The 22,721-nt window shown below is 40.8% G+C and overlaps 1 protein-coding gene across 3 annotated transcripts in view; it reads right to left on the bottom strand.

Annotated features, from left to right (window-relative positions):
- The window catches only part of fbxo41 (F-box protein 41), an 81,333-nt gene that overhangs the window by 18,762 nt on the left and 39,850 nt on the right, over positions 1-22,721 (bottom strand). For all 3 annotated transcript variants that reach the window (XM_050045510.1, XM_050045508.1, XM_050045509.1), the window contains exons 4-5: positions 13,779-13,986; positions 4,181-4,254 (exon numbers count right to left, since the gene is read on the bottom strand). In XM_050045510.1, the coding sequence (XP_049901467.1) occupies positions 4,181-4,254; positions 13,779-13,986 (282 nt within the window). The remainder of the gene's footprint in view (positions 1-4,180; positions 4,255-13,778; positions 13,987-22,721) is intronic.

Genomic DNA, 22,721 nt, shown 5'->3' with positions numbered 1-22,721 from the left:
TCCTTTTTCTCTCAGCATAATAAGAAGCTTCTGCATACATCATTTTAGGAATAAAAATGAAAGAGAATCGCAGATGATACTGCAGGTAGCACTTATCGGCACTTACAGGGAAAAGGAGGCACAGAAGATGAGATGCATGTCATGCCACAAGTACAAATTTAGATTATGTAAAAGCAAAACACAGCAGTATGTTTATGGTTTTAACAATCGGAACTGGGTCAGTGACAAAACTGTGATTCATTACAGTCTAATGAGCTTGTTGTGAAGCGGTAACCTGATGAAAACTGTCTGAATGTTTTGTCAACATTGAATCAAAAGCACGATGTAATGATCTGGATTGATCCCAATCACGGGAAGCTGGTGATTAGCAGTTGCTAATTAATGATTTCAAAGTGTGTATCCAGAATGCAAAGTAGTATCAGAGTAAATTAAAAAACAACTCAATAATCAGTGGAAGAAATAAACTTCCCCTGTGTCACCTCTTGTTTAATGTGCAAATCAAAATAAGCTTTACACTTAAATAAATAGTAAAATTTAATGTCCTGATTCTGATGGAGATGAATTACATTTAAATTAGAAGCTTTGAGACAAAACTCTGCTGCCTTGAATGAAGTACAGGAGCCTAAACAAAACTGATTTAGACATTTTAAGAGGGAAATCCTATCATATATTTTAATGAGATCCACACATATTAAAACTGTTTCTATTACTATAATTACTATACACTCATTAGCCACTTTATTAGGTACACCTGTTCACCTGCGCGTTAACACAAGTAGCTAATCAGCCAATCACGGGGCAGCAACTCGATACATTTAGGCATGTAGACATGATCAAGACAACCTGCTGAAGTTCAAACTGAGCATCGGAACGGGGAAAAGAGGGTGATTTAAGTGACTTTGAATGTGGCATGGTTGTTTGTACCAGACGGGCTGGTGTGAGTATTTCAGAACCTGCTGATCTACTGGGATTTTCACACACAACCATCTCTAGGGTTTACAAAGGATGGTCCGAAAAAGAGACCGTGAGCGCCAGTTCTCTGGGCGAAAAATGCCTTGCTGATGCCAGAGGTCTGGTACAAGATGATAGAATGCCTTGCTGATGCCAGAGGTCTGGTACAAGATGATAGAAAGGCAACAGTGACTCAAATACCCACTCATTACAACCAAGATATACACGTCAAACCTTGAAGCAGACGGGCTACAGCAGCAGAAGACCACACCAGGTGCCACTCCTGTCAGCTAAGAGCAGGAAACTGAGGCTACAGTTCACACAGGCTCACCAAAATATGACGACAGAAGATTGGAAAAATGTTGCCTGGTCTGATGAGTTTGTATTTCTGCCGTGACATTCAGATGGTAGGGTCAGAATTTGGCGTAAACAACATGAAAGCATGGATCCATCCTGCCTTGTATCAACGGTTCAGGCTGCTGGTGGTGTAATGGTGTGGGGGATATTTTCTTAGCACACTTTGAGCCCCTTAGTACCAACTTAGCATGGTTTAAACACCACAACCTACCTGAGTATTGTTGCTGACAAATCTGCAGGAACTGTGTGATGCTATCATGTCAATATGGACCAAAATCTCTGAGGAATGTTTCCAGCACCTTGTTGAATCCATGCCGCAAAGAACTCAAGCAGTTCTGAAGGCAAAAGGGGGTCAAACCCAGTACAAGCAAGGTGTACTTAATAAAGTGGCCAGTGAGTGTATATGAAATATATAATACAGAAATTAGTCTCAGGGGTCCATGGCTCTCTGCCATCAAACAATGGATCACCCACTCTGATGTTGGGAGTGAACTTCTCAAAAGCGAAACAATTTAAGTATCTAGGCGTCTTGTTCACGAGTGAGGGTAAAATGGAGCCTGACATGGACAGGCTGTTTTGAGCAGCATCAGCAGTGATGCAGGCGTTGGGCTAGTGAAGAGGGAGTGAAGTTTGAAGGTGGTGGTGGAGCTGGTAAATGTTGCTAAGGGAAGGGATGTCTGGCAATACCTGTTGCCCCCACGACACAGCCCCAAATAAGTAGATGAAAATGGACAGATGGACGGACGGATGGATAATATAAAAAATTTTGGGTCATTAAAGAAACACAAACTGTAAAAAGAGCAAACTCTCTGAGGTACTTTGGTGTTGACACACACAGACTAATGACTGCATGATCATCTGGTGAGGTCAGTATTGATAAATCACTAAAACCATTGCACACTTGAGATTCTGACCTTCATCACTGATAACCTATTAATAACCAAAAGACAGAAGGCTTCGGGAGTTGTTATTGTGCCACCGTGTGTGCGTCGCGCCATCAATGATTCAATGGGGAAGGCCTGACAGGTTCTGCGTGATGTCACGTTAGGAAACACATTCACGTACCAACCGGGAGTGACAGTTGTGTTAGTCAGAGTGCTATGGCGCAGCCATGTGTCTGAAATCTCCAGCAGGAACACAGAAATACTTCAGTCACACCTCATGCAGAGAGACGTCCAACCTGCACCCCACTGCTCTGCCGCATGAGAGTCTGACTAAAAATGGGATCTACTCCATGTCAGAGTGTTCAATATGAGCGGAAACCTACGGAGCTGAAAAATGAAGGCAACGTGGAAGTGCCAAAACTGCAGTTCCTTGTGCCGGAAGCGAGTCGATCCCCACTGAACCTCCATATTAAAATGCCCAACTTTATAGCAGAAATAAACATGTTCACAGCTTGGTACAAAAAACAGTTTTAGTCTCTATAGCTAATTCACCACTTCATGACTGTATGGGGGTGAACTTTTAAATAACTCACCCATTTACTTTTTATTAAGGCTTAAAGTTACACATATTTAAGGGTGGGGAAGCTTGAGTGCCATGCTGTGGAGTCCACTCCTCACTCCTCCACAGCTCCACCCTCTCATCCATATACAGTCACCTCTGGCTCCAAAAAATTCAAGATGGTGACAGTCTAAATGCCAAACTTGAGTCCATGAACCAGTGGATGACAACACAGTAGCTACAGCCATTATTTTACACAGTATATGCTTCTATACAAAACTACAATATCTTAATGTCAATGTCTGAGTGTGAAACAACAAGCAAGATGATGATACACTTCATTTTCAGTATTAAACAAACTGCATGCAGTAAAACTGTTATGGTGTAAGTATTGCAGGGCTACAACTAACGATTATTTTCACATCAATGAATCTAAAATTATCACAAAATGCCCATCACAAGTCCTCAGAGCCCAAGGCAACACCTTCAGTTTGTTTGTTTTGTCCACTCTATAACCAAAAATAAGTCAATTTACAACGATGAAAAAACAAATTCTTAAATTTGAGAGGCTGGAACCAGCAATATCTAGCTTCTTTCTGGATCAATAACTTAAGCAACTATCATCAATAAGATTTGAAAATAGTTGGTGACTATTTTTCTGTCAATCCAAATATAGATTCATCTAGAAATCTAATTATGATTTTAGCATAAAGAACTATAGTGTGAACCTGCCTTTCAAGCATACTCACTGGTGTATGACTGTTACAGAAACCTAATCTTGTATTTTATGTACAGTATAATGTTTTATTTTTAATTTCAACAGATGTGTGAAAGACAAAATGATATAATATAAAGTTAAACAGGCTGTAACCACTTGTAAGTACTTCCACTGTTTTCATTGTTTTTCTGACTTACTCTAACCACAGCTGCCATGCTTGCAAACATCTATACACAGGACTGACAAGTTGTACCCCAAAGGCCAGAGGCAGCGAGCACAGTAGATGGTGGTTAAAAGCTCTGCGGCTCCAGGGGTTCTGTTATATTTCCACACAACTGACAAACTGTGTTTCAGCAACATCAGCTCTCACAAAGTAATAAAGTGGAGGTGCACCAAACGCAATTGTGAGCCAAGAGCCACAAAATCTCCAGCTGGACCAAAAAACCTCCCAAAAAAAACCAGAGAACCGGCCTTCTTTCCAAATAAATAAACAGACAGACGGACAGACAGACAGAACGCCTTCCTGAGAAACAAAATTATTCCTAACTAAAGCACATGTACAGTGGCAGTTATGAGCTCATCCTCTCTTTACTTCTGGGTGGATAAGTGTACCAGTAAGTGAGGGTCTACGTGGTGGTGGTCTGAATGCAGTATATTTCAGAGGTGTGAAATCATGTGTAAACGTGGAATGTGAGCAGTGTACCGACTTACCCTGTGCTGGGGGACGAACGTCGGTCTGACACTTGGTACATGCCTCTTGTGCTCCCAGAGAGGCTGGAGTTTCTCTGGAGAGACACAAACATGCAGAAAGAAAAGTGTTAGTCGTACAACTACTTAGTCCCCCTAAACTTCCGCTTCTATAAGCATCCTCTGGGCTAAAATGTTATTTGGTTGTGTGAGGTTTCGGTATTACCTAATACTCTGGCTGTACCTTTAATTTGTTCAACAATCTGCATGAGACTTTCAGAAATGATCTATGTTCAGTATAAACCTGAAGGAGATGATGCATTTTTAGTCTAGTGTGTGTGAGTGCTTGAATATGTGTGTGTGTGTGTGTGTGTGTGCGCGTGTGTGTATCTGTCTGGCCGCAGTTAATCTCACAAACTACTGGACCAATTAGCCTAATATTTTGTGTGCACATTCATGACGATGCTCAAGGATCTCTTGTGGCTGCAGTGATTCATAATTGCTGAAAAACGAGTTTTATTGACTGTTTTACATCGTCACTGACTGCTGACTCCTCACTCCTCTCAACTGGGCGGTAGGGGCCACATGTTTTCCAAGTTTCCAGGCCTTCGTTGTGGCTCAAAAATGTAAAAGTTTGGTCTTATTTTGAACAGGAGCATCTGCAGATTAATTCCACACCCATAATCTACTAAAGTTAGGAACAATAGGAGATGAATTAGTCTCTGTTTTAATTATCTCTGCTGCCATCTTGGAAGCTGGAAGGGACAATTCCAACAGGCGCAGCTGCGACCCGGCTTTGTTGCATCTGCTACACGGTGTCATACCACAACAGGAGTGTTGCCTGATATTGTAGACTTGCAGATTTTGTTCATTTGGTCATATTTCCTTGACATTCTTGTGCTTCTACCATGAGTAAATAAGCAGTCTATGTGGTTAAATGGTTTCCTGTTTTGTCTGTTTTAGTTGTGTTTATTGTTATTTCCTGCTTTGTTATGGATCAGAGGTTTCTGGCTGTGTTTTAGTCATTAAAAATACATTCATCCTCATAATTACATTTTATTTATATTTAATATACAGTGCCTGTTAGCAGGAAAACTTGATCTGCTCTGTGCAACGCGATGCAGCTTTGTTGAAAATAGTCGAGGTGTGTGTTTTCATTAGCTTCTGGGACGCTTCTGAAACGTGCTGCGGCATGTCTGCTGAAATTATTAGAATTGCCAGGAGTGGCCAAGGTCAACTCGGACAGTTGCCTGGCAGAGATCTGCACTCTACTGAGGCACTTTTCTAGTTGTGATTGTGAACACATACATCCCCTAAAACATTATGAAAACAATATACTCAAGACTAAAGCACAAGCCATGCATCATATAATTTAAAAGCAGTTAGTGCGGCTATAAAAATTTAAGTGGGTACAGAGGGCTGCTTAATAAATTCCCACTGAAAAGACAATAACAGTAAATCAAAAGGTAACCTATATTGCTGCTGTCATGGGAGGCTTCTCTGTGTGTGTTTCCCAAAAAGCTGTGACGGCTCATATGTTCATCAAATAATCCAAACTGAAATGAACAACTCAAGCGATCTTCAAATTAAAGTGTTTCTGTGTGGTTTGATCTCACATGTACATTATGACTGGTGACAGCATCAGGCATAAATCAAGGACATCAATGGAGAAATTCCTTCCCAACACAATAAGAATAAAAGATGATCAGTCCCATATGACAAGTTGAGCAAGATGAAGCTTGTGAGGATTAATGTGATCATTTTCCCCCTGAGGGTCGCACAAAATAAAAGTGGGAGCGTTAAAGCTGTAGTTAGTAACGTTAATGAAAATAACTTTGTCATATTTGCTGAAACCGTCACTATTTCCCTGCAGCAGTACATGAGACAGATAGTCTGTTCCTCCTGGTAGTGCTTCTAATGGCATTCGCTAGAATCAAACTGTGGCTGTTGGAAAACACAGCTGCCAATCATGTCAATCACGGCCGGTAAACTCTGGTAAAACTGTCAAACTAAGCTACGCTGATCAAATATGAATCAAGATTCTGTTACTGCATTGCCTTTCTCACCTCAAATGTTTTCAGAAACATATTTTAGTGTACTGTTTAGCTGTAAAATGAGAATGTTTGCTCCGGCCGATAGGCAGTGTTTCGTTTAGGCTCGACTGGTTCCAACATGGTGGCTGTGTCACAAATTTTCTCATTTTACAGCTAAACAGTACACTAAAATATGTTTCTGAAAACATTTTATGGTGAGAAATAGGCAGTAACAGAATCTTGATTCATACTTGATCAGTGATGCCTAGTTTAACAACAGTTTACGAGCAGTGATTCACATGATTGACAGCTGCGTTAGAGAATCCTCAGCTCTGATAGGTTGTTCACTCACATGTAGTGGATTCTTGCAAATGCCTTTAGAAGAACTAAGAGGAGGCAGAGGAACATGATTTTGATGATCCACATATCCACATTCTACTGTGTGGATATAGTGACAGTTATTCTTGTGTAAATGTTACTAAAGCTTTAATGTACTGAGAAAATGTCACCTCCATTTCACTGTATATTTTTTGTATTAAAACAATAAAACTCTTGATACTACAAGAAAGAACATTTCGTATTAGTTCAGTGACTGTATTTTAACATGCCATAAACTACAATGTTGTTCAACAGTGACATTTTGATCTGGTGCAGGGCTGATATCAATATAAATCATAATCTGTGGCCATGAATAGCCAGAACAAATTTCATTTAAATCCTGTCATTGTACATAAATATCTTGTGTCCAAAACTGATGATTTGTCCTGAGGGTGGCAGTACAGAAAGGGCTGTGTACGGTCTCAAATGTAAAAGGGTTCACCCTCTGTGGAGCAAGAATATGCTCAATAAAAGTTCTGTACCCAACTCAGAATTATGTTAATCAAATCAAATTTGGCTGTTCAATACTAACTGTATGGTCCATTTTTGCCATATAAAGTTTGAGCCTGAACATTAAGGGTGACAGTGATGTTCACATAATATAGTAAACATGCTTAATTAGCCCTCAATGCTAATGCGTGCTAACTACGCTAACGAAAGATTGTTAACAACAACATTTTTTGCCGACACCAGAGATAAAACAAAAGAGGTAAAGTTATCTCAGAGCAAAGCCTCTCTTCCTCTGGGCAGTTGTCTCCATCTCACTCAGACTCACCCTGGGTCTGGGTCTGCGGCTGCCTTAATTGGAGATCAATGTGAAAGTGAGGAGCGCTCACTCTGCTGCTACAACTGTGGACTGAAACGTCCACAAAAGTACACAGACCGACAAAAAAACAACAGCAAAAGAATGACTGCTCGAATACAAGAATGGCAGTCGACTGAGAGGACTCCAACTGATGATTGTAATCTTCGACTTTCAGGGGGCACATGTACTTTATACAAGTGAAAGCTTTTGCCTAATACTGATGCTACAGAAGGCCACCAAAGTCATTAGTAATAATCCACTGGGGATCATGAATATCCGTGACTAACTTCCTGCCAATCTGGGCAGCAGTAGTCCAGATATCTTGCGCCTTTAGCATCTTTCCTACAACCTAAAATATTTGGTTGTAGCTGTGAAAACACGTGAGAATTCTTTAAGTGTATTTGATGGTGGGTGTGCAGCTTGACTCTTACCTTCTCTACTTGCCTGAGAGCGAAATCCTCCTAGTCACTCTTTCATACACCTCTCAAAGCTGCCCGTGCATTGAAGTATGCTGTGTGTAGTGTTTGTACATGTGTGTGTATCTACACGCGTGTGAAGTAGTGCCAGGTGGAACTCAGTGTACCAGACTGGCGACGTGCCACAGAGGGAAAATGTGCACAAACACAGACACTGTCAGTCTCTCCCTCTCTCCCTCTCTTTCCTTTTCTCTGCTTCTACTCACACAGCTTGTTTCTGGCCTAGTGCCAGTGAAAATGGACCATGGAGGAAACAGGCGAACACCATCCGTGGCTCTCATTCCTGGCCAGCCTGCAGTGAAGGCAGAACAGGGACAAATCTCCTAGAAATGGATGGAACAAAACGCCTTCAGCGGAGGGGAAAACTCCAATCTGGTGACTGAAGTTTGGTTTTAAACTCGAGTTTTTCCCTCTTCTCATCCCTCCATTAAAAAGCCAAAAGTTTATGACACACTCCGCTTGAATTAAAGTTACATTCACCTTGCACTTCCTGTGAAGAAAGGCATTAGATTCAGTCTGAGTTGAACTAGAAAGTCAGCAGGAAACAAGCCATCCATCCCTTCTCTTGCTGCCAGTCCTAAAATACCTCTGTGGCTCTTAAACCTGTCTCCTAGGAGATAAGGGCGACCTCGCTGATGTCGTGACAGAGAGACGGAGAGTGAGGTTGTGAGGGTGTGGGGTCGTTTGGGTGACATCTCCGGGCTTTCCTTGACAGTGTAACAAGGTGCCAACCAGTCTGTGACTCCACACTTGTACTTGTCATGTCGATTATTCACAGTCCTACGTGAAACTGACTGATGTTGAAATCTAAAGAGAGGACGTCTAAATTTAGGCGGCAGTGTTTCGGGTCAATCACAGGTCAACAAAAAAAATTCATTTCAAATGTATTTGACTAACACAAAAAATATGCCATTGAACAATTTCAGATGTCTTTGCAACAGTTTAATTACAGCATAACAAAGAGGTATCACTTACATGTACGGCATGACTTTATTAAGTGATGTCGATAATATCTCTGCACTCAAGGATAGTGATCTGAGGAGAGGATTTTTTTTACTGAGATTCTCTCAAATAATGAGCCAAAAATGAAAGAGCTTGTTCCTCTCAGGCAGATCTGTACCACATTACATCTGATTCAAAATCACGCTGGAACCTCGAGCAAGAGCAAGCGCTGGTTTCCATGGCAGCACGCGGATTTGTGCAATGAAACAGGTCACCCCTCTTTCGAGAGGTGTTGGATGATAATTTGAATAAGTGACATTTTTAAGGATAGAAATTGTCTGCTTTTACAGTGTTATCATCGTGTAATAAGGCAAAAGAAGAGGAGGGGGGGATGCCACAATGGAAGCTGTGGAGAGCCTGGAGGCAAAGGGCCCATCTCCAGCTTCCGGAGCATGAGGAAGCTTTTTGTGCCAGTACGCTCTCTGGTCAGGATGTTGTCTGCTGCAGAGCTTCACTATTCATGCTGAATGCAAAGCAGACAGGCTTCGAGCCTCTACTGTAGTTTCACTTTATGATTCTGTTGCAGATGAGCATCACATACAACAGAAAATGCTGTAGATACAAACATATACTATATGGCAAAAAGTCTGTAGACACCCATGTCCACATATTTTTTATGTAATTTTGGTCCACGGCTGTTTTTATGGTTTGAGTTCAGCACCTTAGTTCCAGTTAAAGACGTATTTCACTGCTGGGATGATGGTCTCTTCATAAAACTGTCCTGTCTATGCAGTAGAAAGACATGAATGCTTTTGAAATTGGTTCTACATGACCAGAGAAATCAGAGAAAAGGGTCTGTGTCATTCACTTTTGCTCAAGATGTAGAAAACCTACAACTACCAGAATGCACTGCACCACACCACACCAATACACGCTCCAGCTGGTGGGCGGCATGATGCCAGCTTGGCCGTTTTTTCATCAGGAAACAATATGGCAGCCGGCTGGTGACAACCAATCTCAAATTACAGCTAAACAGTACACTAAAATATGTTTCTGAAAACATCTGCAAGAAATAGACAACGCAGAAATAGAAGCCCCTTTTACACCGCCAGATTTTCTGCAAATGTTGGGCCATTTTGGCGGCTAGCTGCAAGCGTTTAGACACACAGAGCCGGATTGGCGAGTTGATCCGAGGTGCCCAATTTTCCGCCTCGTAGGGTAGAGATATTGGCGGAAACTTTTTGGTTTAAACAGAACGAGGCGGCCTTCCGCCATGGGAGGGGCTGTTTAAGCCTTGTGGGAGGAGCTGTTGTTGATGCCGCATGTGCGAGCCACTGGCGGTGGATTAACAGGAAACAACTGATAGCAGGAATGAGCAGCCAGTAGCAAGAGGGAAACACAAACCTGACAGACACTGTAAAAATGAGCAACTGAGGAGACAAGGAATTGCGCACCCTCCTTGCCCTCGCAAACAAAGAGGCCATTAACCGTCAAATAACAGGAACGGTGAAGGATGGGCCGACTTACGAGAGAATTGCCGAAGGACTGACCAGCCGCGGCTTCCCTCCCATGTCACTGTTTATGTCACACGCTGAGCTACACATTTTGTTACTTGCTCATGCCCCCCCATTGCCCCAAAAAAGGCGCATTCTGTATAAACAAAAGTAGGTAGGCGGCATTTTGCTGCACTCCCCGATTTTGTTTTTATACTGCCAATGCTGAAAAAGACTGATTGGGCTTTCCTGCAAATTTGCACAGTTCCTGTTTAAAAAGGGTTATAATCTTGGTTCTTATTTGATCAGCACCTAGCTTTACCATTTGATCTGAGTTTTGTCTGGCTTTAAGAGAGAAGGGCACTTCTGTCTCTCTATTTGCTCTCTACTCTTTGTGTCTGTGCTGGCGGACAAAATTTAGTTTAGTTTTTTCTTTTATTTAACTGGTATTTAACCACACAGTCCCTTGATATAGAAATCTCTTTCTCAAGGTCAGAACTGGCCAAGACAGCACACCAGCTACAGCTGAAATAGAATGGGAATAAAAAGACAGACAGCAGACAGGAAAACAGAATCATCAAACACTCACAGAAAAGACTAAAACCAGCTTGAAAAGAGCAGTTGCATTTCTCAGTTACCTGGACTTTTAACATGCTTTTAAATTATTCTAAGGGGACCAAAATATCATGATGTAATTTGCAGGTAACTCAGAGTTTAGGGAGCAAAGTAGAAGGCTTTTTCCCCAGCTCAGTGCAAATACTGATAAAACAAATACCTGGTAAAAAAAAAAAAGCTAACTAGTGAGACAATGCTTGGTGCTGCTGGAGGTCTGCATCAGGAGATTACACATATATGGGGAAAGTTTACCCATCAAGGCCTTGTTTACAAAGATATACAAATGAAGCTGTCTACAAAAACCTAATGACGGCCAGTCTACAAAGCATAATAGTGATGGCTGGATTGTGTTTAAGTGAGCCGAGTTCTTGTGCTCAAAGCCAGGTCCATAAAGAGATGGAGTCCACATTTTGGGTAACTTGACTGACCTGCACAGAGCACCGACTTCAACCCTATCCACAACTTTGGGATGAAATGGAAACAGCAAGCCAGATCTCATCAAACAACATCAACGCACCAACCTCACTGAGGTCTTGTGACTGAATGGGAGCAAACTCCTGCCATCAGGTGTCAAAATCTGTGAGCAGAGACTGTTTGAGCATTGTATTAATGCCCATGTTTTTGCAAAGAGATGTTTAACATCACATATAAAAGTGTCGTGTTTTGTTGTCCACATTCTTTTGGCCAGGTTGTGTATTAAGCCAATGTGTAATTGGGACATTGAAAATCTGATGGACTAAAGAAAAGAAACCAAGATCATTTGTCAGGGTAAGTCACACAAAACCTAAATGTTTTAGAAAAATAAAATCCCATGTACAACTAGAGCACTCGGAAACTCAGAGAGATTTTATTATTTTATCCACTTCGCTTCAACCGATCACCACCAAAATGTTATCATCTGTTCCTTGTCCCATTAAACCCTTCCTGAAAATTTCATCAAAATCCGTTCCAAACTTTTCGAGTTATTTTGCAGACAAACAGACAAACAGACCAACGCCGGCGAAAACACAACCTCCTTGGCGGAGGTAATAATTTAAAGGGTAGCTTTTTTTAACGTGGACCCTTTACTTCCATTTTTTGTGTCTATGTGACTAAAAGCAAAGAACAGTTTTTGAAATTAGTCCGATATCGAGTGACAGCGCTACACCCCACCCTGCAGTGGTGAAAAAGGTTGCAATGTAATGTGAATGGGCAATTGTGCGCCATTAATTCACATCCACTAAAAGTGCCACTGACATGTTTAGACTGATTTTCTTTTCATTCTTTTTTTTTAAAGATACTTTTTGGGGATTTTTCCCTTTAATTGATAGCACAGTATTAGCGTGAAACAGGGAGAGAGAGGGGGGTTGATATGCAGCGCAGGGCTGTGGGTTGGAATCAAACCCCTGGCTGCTGTGGCAAGACAGAGCCTTTGTACATGGGGCGCCTGTTCTACCAGATGAGCTACTGGGTACCCCTAGATTGATTTTCTAAGTGTTTGACAACAGGATCCCTACAGAGATAAACCTGTTTGTCAGAGTAAGAATATTTTAGTTTATCCAGAAACAGCCCAGAAATTGCTATTGTCTAACCAACCAGACTCCATTCAAATAAACATTAACTTTAGCACTGTAAAACAAACTTCATTCAAAGTTAACAGAAACAAAATAAAACCAACAAAAGCCATCTTCGTCTTTCCACTGTTTCAACAATCATTGCCTGTGCTTTGCTTGAAAGAAACCCTTAATTCACCCAGTTAGATGTGAAAATATGATAGCTCTATACACATTAAAATTAATGTTTACTGAATGGAGTCTGGTGGGTTTATCAATAGCGATTTTGGGGTTGTTTTGGGTTTAAAAAAAAAGGATCTTACTCTTTGACAAAAATGTCTGTCTCTGTAGGGATCCTTTCCATAATGTTGTCATACTTTCAGAATAATAATCTGAACATAACAGTGGCAAAAACAAACACTTTAACTGGATGTACACTGCTGGTGTACACTAAATACTGGACCAGTTTTAAATATTGTTGTCTCCATTCGTCACTTGGGCCTAAAAGCAGACAAAGTATGGTTGAAATAAGGTTGAAAAATACCACATGTGCCCTTAAAGCACCCATTTCATATCCATACCTTGTGATTTTAGGTCATTTGTCAATTTCAGGTAATAAAGAACATCTGTGGGAGGCTTAACTAAAGTCGAGTTAATACAGTCAACAGAAAGCTAATGACTGACTGATTCCTGGAACAGAAGAAACAACTAATGAGTTAAATGACTCAAAAGACCTCACGCACACGTTCAGACCACATTTACATCCACACAGTCACGATCTTCTGTTCTACTAACAAACACCGAGCCTGTAGGTTGAATTTAGCGCAGTATCATCTCGTCTTGCATGTGTGCAGATTTTGAGGTGAATCTCGTTTATTGGATTTCACCTGCTGGTGTGTGAAAACACGGGAATGTTCTGGACAGTTACCGCACTTCGGCTCTATAAAGAAGAGCAGACTTGTTGTCTCGGCATCTTCAAGTCTATTATGGGCTCGACCTGTGGTGCATTACAGGGACATTACTCAATAAAATCAATGCTTATGCACTATTCAAAAGCAAAAAGCTGCTCTGTCAAGGACTGTCGGAAAGCTGGAAGCAGCATACTGAGGAGTGATGGATGGTGAAACAAGAATTCATAGTTTATTATAACATTTAAAATATGTCACAAAATCAGACCTGAGACATATATTTTTTATATTGCTGTCTGTATTATGATGCAGTTCAATGTGATCAGTGTTAATTTGTGTATTATATTTTGTATATTTGTATATTATTTTGTTGCACAGAACAGGAAATGTCTAAAAAATCATCAACACAAGATAGGACAGGATAGTCAAGATATCCTCACCTGGCGTCCGTTGCCCTTTGAGGCCTGGAGGCTGCAGCGACCCAGGCTGCCGTTTGGCGTGGTGCCACAGCTGCTGATGATCTGCAGCTGTTTTTCGGCGCGGTCCGCACGGTCCAGCAGCTCCTCGATGAACTGCTGCAGCCGCACCTTGGCATTGGCTTCACGTGCCGCCGTCTCCTGAAGGAACTGGTCAATCTGGGCAACTTCCCTGAGGGCAGAGAGGGGAACGGAGATATTAATAGGACTTTCTTTAAACTCAGCTGTGAGCTCTATTAAAACCTTTTTTGTCAATCTGTTTCATTTGGGGGCAAATTACAGATCTGCTGAACCTCGCTTGTGGCAAAAATGTACTTTGCTGCAGTACTTTTTTTTTTACAATCTCTCACATTCACATTCGCTGCCGTCCTGCCCGTTTTGTATGGGGACTACGTACACCGAGGTTGGTGACAGAGATAAATACACAATACCAACACAAAGGGAGGGAGAGGGAGAAGAGGAATAGAGGGTGAGAGAGCAGCTGGGTATTTATACCGCCGCAGGCACAGAAGGGCCAAGTTCCCGTCATTTTAAGGGACAGTGTGTTACACATACAGAGGCAAACAAACCAGGAACTCAGACTGCGTTTGTAGTTGTCTGCAGCCTGAACAGCACACTGTATAATTCTGGCATTCCCTGCAGTGATTTTGTTCAGTGTCACCTGAAAAAAATCTGTGTATGGTTTGGTGTTAAGCATTCCTACATGTTCAGATGTGATTAGTTATATCATATTAACTCGGTAAGTTAAAGCTCTGATTATAAATAATATAAGCAGTCCTTAATGTCCTGATGATGAGCAGCTTAGTCACATAGAACAAGTTAAAACAAAAACTGTCAATCATAAATGGTATTCTTGGTAACCTTTGTAACCGTAATCATTTTTTTGGCCACTTGGAGGCAGCAGAAACAAGTCGTGAAAACAACATTGTCATGTAATCACCTTTTACGTTAACGTGTCAGCAAACAGTTGCTTATTTACACACTCAGCAGTGATCTAGGACCATTATCATTTATGTAGAGTTGTGTTTGTGTCCACCTGTTACATAAGTCCCACAATCACTCTCTTTTTGCTTTGTTTTTGGTCTCTACCAACTCCTAAGGGAAATATCTGACTCTTTAGCTACTAAATGCTCCACTATGTTCACTAGCTAGTTGCTAACTGTGTCTGTTTGCTGTTGGTGCTGAGCAGGTAGTGTGCAGGGGTTCACTGGAGCTGAAACTCACACCATCAGAGCAGTCAGAGTGAAGTCGGACAGCTGAACAATGAGCTAAAACTCACTATAAAGCTCCGTAAAGCAGAGGAGAGCTGCAGATTTGGGTGACAATGTAACACGTAAATAACAATAGTGATAAAAATTTAATTTCAGGGATTGATAAAGTATGTCTTCTTCTTAATAATTCTCTATTGGTTGTCTATGTGTGACTGATAATCACTTTGTTTTCACATTTGATATATTATTACAACAAAAAAAAAAGATTATGTTTTTTTATTATTATGTTTTGAAGTACTCTGCTTTTCATGAGGGCTGAAACCAGTGATTTAGTCAAGACCTTTTAAACTGAGAACAAGTCATTACTAGGGCTGAATCATCAGTCGGAGACCCCTCAGTCGACTGAGATTGCTTCAAGTCCAGCAGTCTTTTTGTTTTGTTTTTGCTAGTCAGTGTGCTGTGCAACGTACTTCTGGGGACGTTTTGGTCACCAGATTTTGCTGCAGAGTGAGCTACTCTTCGGTACAGACAGCTGCAGACGTAATGCAGCAGCAAGGAGGAGAAGAAACTCTCCACCGTAATCCACCAAGATATCATTATATTCTCTCTTCTGCTTAGAAGTGATGGATTTACAGCTAACAGATACTTAATACAACACAGTCTCCGGCTTTCGCTTGATATGTAGTGTCGGCAAAAAATGATGCACATTTCTGATTCATCGTTAGCATCGCTAGCTTGTTTACTATATTACATAAATGCTGCCATCACTCTGAAGGAGTCGTTGAATATTTGTATTACACATCTAAATTTGATTAGACTGACACAATTCTGAGTCAGGTACAGCCCTCATCATGACCAAGGCCAGACCAGTGCGAGTCCCACACTACATGACACATTTACGATAAAATGAAGAACACGAAAACAATAAGTGCTTCTCAAATTGATCTGAGAAACGTATTTCCAAGAAAACAAATTATGATTCCTCTCCATTGACCACTTTAATGACATATGAGTGACCCATAAGAAATGTCTTGATAATATAATCAACAGGCAATCATGTGTGGGACTGTTCCTTTGTTCTTTTTATGAGCAAACAAATAGGAACACTAAGGAGCTGAAATAAAACTTCACCACCTTTATTCAACACTCCTTTTTGCACAGGCAATTTAATGATATCCCCACAGTAATGGTCTTGAAATAAAATCCCAAGTCCTCTTTGCCTGAGACGGAGACAAGACTGAATAAAACTGCTGTCAAGTCCAAGACGAGACCAAGAACCTTCAAAAAGCGTTCTTGAGACCAAGACTGATCTGGACTCTAAGCTGAAACTGATTATAATTTTCATCATGGATGAGTTTTTTTGTTTTGGATTAATCCATGAATTATTTAGTCAGTTAAATGTCCTTGAAAAATGCCCATCACTATCTTGGAGCCCAAGATGATGTCTTCAGTTGCTTGTCCAGTCTGTCCGAAACCCAAAGACATTTTATCAAGATGATATACAACAAGAGAAAGCACCCAATCCTTACATCTGAGAAGCTGGAACAAGCTTGATACAGACAAGTAATCGATTACCATAATTACTGTTTATCATTGTCTGTATGTCTACCAATAACAATTGTTCCAGCACTACTTTCCACATCCAGACAAACCTTCTCATATCTGAATATCACCCAACCCAACATCCTACATCCCACTTCTACCGAACGTCCCTCTGTCTTTTCATGCATCCTAATGTGGAACTGCCTCGATATGGGACTTCTACAATTCCCAGAGGCTTTCTTTATGTATTTCCCTTTGTGTCCTTATAAACAGCCTAAGCCTTTAAAGCAATGCAGTCAGAGAGCTTAACAAGACAATCCAGACATCTGACCTTGACAACGCTGAAGGAGCCATTAAAAAAATTGCACACAAGGAATGGGGACATAAAATCTGTGTCCCTTCAGTTCAAATAGCTTCATGCCCATAAATAAGTCAAGACGCTCATCAGGATGGATGCTTTTACATCCAACTGATATGAAACATCCACTACTACTAACCATTATATAACCCAGGATCCAACCACACAACAGTTGCGGCACTCACAGTGAATTTTCTTGAAATGGGAGCACTCTGCGATAAAAATAGTTTGCCATCTGGCACAGTTAACTTTTCTTATCCTCAGGCAAAGATTATAAAAATATGACTCCAAAATTAGTTGAGGTGTTTGACTGCAGGTGGTAAAGACAGCACATGTGCTATCCAATTTGTGAGTAAACAATCGGTACATCAGTACATGATATCAAAATTAAGTGGCCATAGCTTCTCTTTCTCTCCTCTGTGATCGATTCCTGTTTAGAGTTCATCTCTTGGTAATTGCTCTTAATATGAGAGAACATGATTTTTATCTACTCTGGGCTCATTGGGCTCTTTGTAACTGGGTGTAAAGTGATAGAAAGAGGCCATTTACTGTACGCTGGAGATGATACTATACAGGGAAAAGGATGAAGAATGCCAGTGTTTGTGTGTGAGACATAGAGTGTCTCAGCTCCAAGCTCTCCCAATCATCTCATCCTCGTCGAACTATAAACTATCCTCTCTAATTCTGGAAAAGCAAAGGGGGATTTCCACATCCAGCCAACACATGAGAAACGTTGTATCAACAGGGATCTCAGGGATGAACTGAAGATATAGACAGAAGGCATGGTCTGGTTTCAACCACATGAAGAGATGACAGGCTTTATCAGTTGAGGGTACTAAAGCTACAACAAACTTTTCTCAGTTTTACTCCAGCCTTGGCCTAAATCCTCCTTAAAAATGGTTTGTTCCCTACTCACTGTGACTGATTGAGACATTACCACCATATTAAGTTAATATGACAAACTTGTATTATACTATTTGTATAGCACATTTCATACACAAGGGCATTTCAAAGTGCTTTACAGAGCAATAAAATATAAAACATAAATTTTAAGGCAAAGGGTTCTGACAAATATGTTTGGTGTTTTGATATCTGCTTGCAAGAAAGCCCTCACAAGGTGCCGGTTGCTTCCTGAACCCCAACATTAGGGCAGTGGATAGATATTGTAAATGATATTTATGTTATGGAAAACATTACTTTCTCTCTTCATTTTCAGAAAAATGTGTTCATTAACTTCTGGGCGAAGTGGGTGAAATACACAAGACCCTTATGACCTGATATTTAGTCAAGCAAACTTCATTGACTGCTTTTATTTTGTCTCTTTAATCTCTCCCAAAATGTTCTACAAAGTTTTTAAACTGGAAAAAATTTGAACAGCAGGAGAAATTACTTTGTTCATCATATTTTATGTTTTGCTTTGTAAACTGCTGTCGAAAAAATAAAAATAATAAAAAAATATATATAAAACATAATAAAGGATACAGAAAAGAATAAAGATAAATAAGATATAAAAGGTAAAATTAATTTCGAAATGATGTACAATAAAAAAAAAAACACCATTAAAATAGCAAAAGTGCAGACAAGAGGTGCAAAATAAGTTTGCAGTCATTACAGGGTGGAGTAGGCAGTGTAAAAAAGGACATTTTTAACTAAAAGTGTTCAGAGTCAGGGCTTGTCTAACATCATCTGGGAGGTTAGTCCTTGTTTGTGCTGCATGATAACAAAACGCTGCTTCACCATGTTTTGTTCTGACTCTTGGGACAGTCAGTAGTCCGGCCCCAGACGTCCTCAGGGTCCTGAAGGTTCATATGTCACAAGCATGTCAGAGATATATTTGGCCACTTGGCCACAGAGCAAATTAAACACAAGCAGCAAGATTTTGAAATCAATTCTCTGAGTGACAGGTAGCCAATGTAAGGATGTTAGAACTGCAGTAATGTGGTCACATTTCCTAGTTTTAGTCAGGACCCCAGCAGCAGCATGCTGAATAAGCTGAGGTTGGCGAACAGCTTGTTTTTTTAGTCCTACAAACAGACCACTGCAGTGATCTAATCTACTGGAAATGAAGGCGTGGATGAGCCTTTCAAGGTCTTGTTCTGACGTTATTCCTCCAACTCTAGCAATGTTTTTTAAATGGTAACAGGCAGATGACTTTACGGATTTGATGTGGCTGCGGAAATCTGAGTCCAGGATAACACCAATGCTTCTTGCTTGACTCTTAACTAGGTCCAATATTCACTTTCCTTTATGCTCCACTATTTTCACCAGCCACAGACATATTTCATGCTGCACCTCAATGGCAGCTCTGCCTTAATGTTGTTGCTATGCTGTTGCTTTGTCGCTCGTAGTGTGAACACAGCATGGACTAACATTATGTGGGTAATTACAGCATCAGATGTATGCTAGTATGTTGCCACAACAACGCAGTGAGGAGTCAGGTGATGATTCTCTGCGGGTTCATCACTGTGAGCACTCCCTTTCACGTTACACACAGTCATTCAATCCATTGTTAATATAATGGCAATGTATGAGTGCAGCTGTAAGCACTCGACATTATCTGCTTTACACTTTCATCTTCACCTCTTGTGCATCTCTCTTGTATATTTGATAAACTTCCTATCCTTGCAATTTGTGTTTTAGTGTTTAAGTGCTGTATTTCTTGTTTATTTCTCGTGCAATATGTGAAGCACTTTGAATTTCCTTTGTGTAAGAAATGTGCTAAACAAATAATCATGCCTAGCCTAGAGGAAAGGAAAGAATGAAGGATGGTTAAACTGGGCACTGATAAGAATATTATATGCTTTGTGCAATATAGACACAAGATTAGCTCTCATAAATAATCAGATCCACATGGAGAAGTCGCTCGCAACTCCAAATCACTATCAAAACTGACACGGGATTGCAGAGATTTAAAATATGAACCTCCCACTATCTAATCACGCAACAATTTTTTGGCACTTGTAAGTCAGTTGCTGTAGTGATGATGATGATGATGATGATGATGATGATGATGATGATGATGGGGCTCGTAAGAGTGTTATGCACATCAAAAAAAACACACTGAATATGACGGAAGGCAGACGCTGGGAGTAGAAGTGCTCATGACAAAATAACATGCATTAGCAGACTGTCTCAGCAGATTATATCATTGATTCATTCGACTGTATATGATGCATCTCATCATGGCGCACACAATTAATGAGTCCAAGTATCATTTATTTTAATTCAATGATTGCAGCTGTACCTAATGTGGTGTATGATTAAGCAGCCTGAAGCAAAAGTTGTGCTCTCATTACTGAAGTTAATAAACTGACGGCAACAATGACTGAGCACTGTTTTTAGTTCAGCCTCCAGTATAATGACATATAGTTATCTCACAACTGCTATTAATAGAGTAGCTGTGGTCGGTCTGTATGCACCGTAGATTGTGTTTTGGCATCCAAAATTGTAATGCATTTGTAATTAGTCTTCGTTAATTATTCAACAGTATCAGATTTCTGCTGTTGCTGGAGACAGATGCACCGATCCCATGAGGAGGAACGTGTTGGAGGCAACACAGTAAAGCCGTTCCCTCTCATTTTTCCGTGTGAGGAAGAAATGCACGGATGCACTACACCGTCTGGCAGCTTAACCACTCAGCTGAAGGAACCACACTCAGCGAGGAAATCCTTATGGAGAAGAGGCGAGAGATTCAGGAATGTGATCGAAGACAGAGAGAGATGTTGGAGGGTGGGCAGAGGGGGGGAGAAGGAAAAAAAACACATCTCTGCTGGATCCCGGGAGACGTGCAAGGAGAAAGGGGGTAAGACCAGAAATAAAGAGGAGAGGAAAAACAGAGCTGATAAAAACCCAATGAAGAGGAGGGAATGGGCACAAAGGCTGTGAGGGAAAAAACACTGCAGAGGCTAAAGCAACAGACAGCAAACAGAAATCTGCAGTCATGTGGAAGCTGAAAGCACGGGAGGGTTGACAGAGGAGGGGAGAGAAATGGGATGTGGCTGCTTCCTGTTGTCAATCCTAATTTCAACACACACACTCAGACGTACACGCGCGAGCACACCTCGCCCTAACAAGCATGACTCACTCTGGCACCTCGGAAAGAAAGCCTCAAGGTGACAAACATGCACGCGTGTTTACCCGGACGCTGGGGGAGCTGGAAAGGAAGGCCGCCATCTTTTCCGGGCGATGAACATGCAGGTTGTTAAGTCTGGGGCGTGATTCAGAGACAATGACTCGGCAGTGGCTTCACATGTCCTCATAACACCGATTCATGCTCGTGGGTGAGGGGTAACCGCATATTTGTGACCCTGGCGTTCACAGTTTGCTGACGGTGCCGCAGAGTTTTGTCTCCTCTCTATCTTTGTTTCCATCTCACCCACACACCCACACACACAGCATCCAGCTACAGACTTTATGACACACTCTTTGCTGGGATGTTGTTCAGAACACCACACAGAGTTAGATGAAAAGACCACTCTCATAATTGTGTGGTAAATGTGTAAGTGGAGTGAGCAGCTAATTAGCTTAGCATAATGACTGGAAACAGGGGGAAACCGCTAGCCTGTTTCTGCAGGTAACAAAATCCACCTACCAACATCTCCAAAGTAATTAAAAGGCTGCATCTCATTTGATTAATCCAGTGGTTCCCAACTGGTGGGTCGTGGTCCAAAAGTGGGTCACAGGTCCATCCTGAATGGACCACAAGTGACTCACAAATGTGTCAAGTTTATAAAAAACACACTTTATTTTGAAGTACGGTGAATTTCTGGCACAAGCTTTTATTGTGAAGTGCCATTTCCTGTTGTAGAGTGAATGAATAACAGACAGCTGCTTGACAGAGACAGCAAACTAGCTCTACGACATGGCCAAACTCAAGTATGACACTGAATATATTAAACTTTGTGGACCTTAAACTAAAGAACTAAAGAGAAATCTGGACCCTGTGGCTGGACCAGTTGTGAACCACTGGTTTGATCTGTACAATTAAGTGTTAAATGAAAATTCACAGATTAATGCTGAGCTGTGTGGTGCACAGAATAAACTACAGAGGAATAATTAATATGGCATTATTAATTAATATGGAAGCATAATGCTGCCAAGCCAGAAAAAGACAAGTACCATGCTGTAAAGTGAAAAGTTTAGTTATAACCAAAGATATATTTTCATATTTTCACGACATACAAACTTATCACATAATAACAAGAAACTTTTCGTGTTATAACAATATACCATTTATCTTATTATAACATAAAAAATTTTAACACTATAATGTGATAACTTTATAACAAATTTTTATAATGTAAAAGTCATGTTTGAATGAGGAAACAATAATGATAAATAGTATACTGTTGTAACAAGAAAAGTTTCTTATATAACATGACAACATGATAAGTTTGTATGTCACAGTGTGAAAAACAACAATAAACTTTTCACATTATAACGTGATACACTCATTGTTTATCTTTATAACAGGATATGGCAGGTCTTCAAATATTAATGTGATATAGTTCTTTTTACAGTATAATAAAAATTGATCCTTCAAGTCCCGCCCCCAGACGCAGACTGGCCAATCATAATGTAGCATCAGGCCAGCTCAGACCAGGGTCTGACAACAACACAGTTGTGCTCCATTGACTCTAATGCAATCATTTCAGATTTCCTTCATTTTCAGGCTGGTTTTGTGGATTTGGAGCTAAATGTTGTGCCTGGGGCACGTCGTGTATTGATGATACTCGTTACCTGGAAAGGTTGGAAAAAGATATACATTTCTTCCCTGTTCCAAAACCAAAATCAAAC

This window comes from Epinephelus moara, chromosome 5, assembly GCF_006386435.1.
Source record: "Epinephelus moara isolate mb chromosome 5, YSFRI_EMoa_1.0, whole genome shotgun sequence".
Taxonomy (NCBI): Eukaryota; Metazoa; Chordata; class Actinopteri; order Perciformes; family Serranidae; genus Epinephelus; species Epinephelus moara.
The sequence above is the reverse complement of the archived record's forward strand: the minus strand, read 5'-3'. Positions and strand labels throughout refer to the sequence as shown.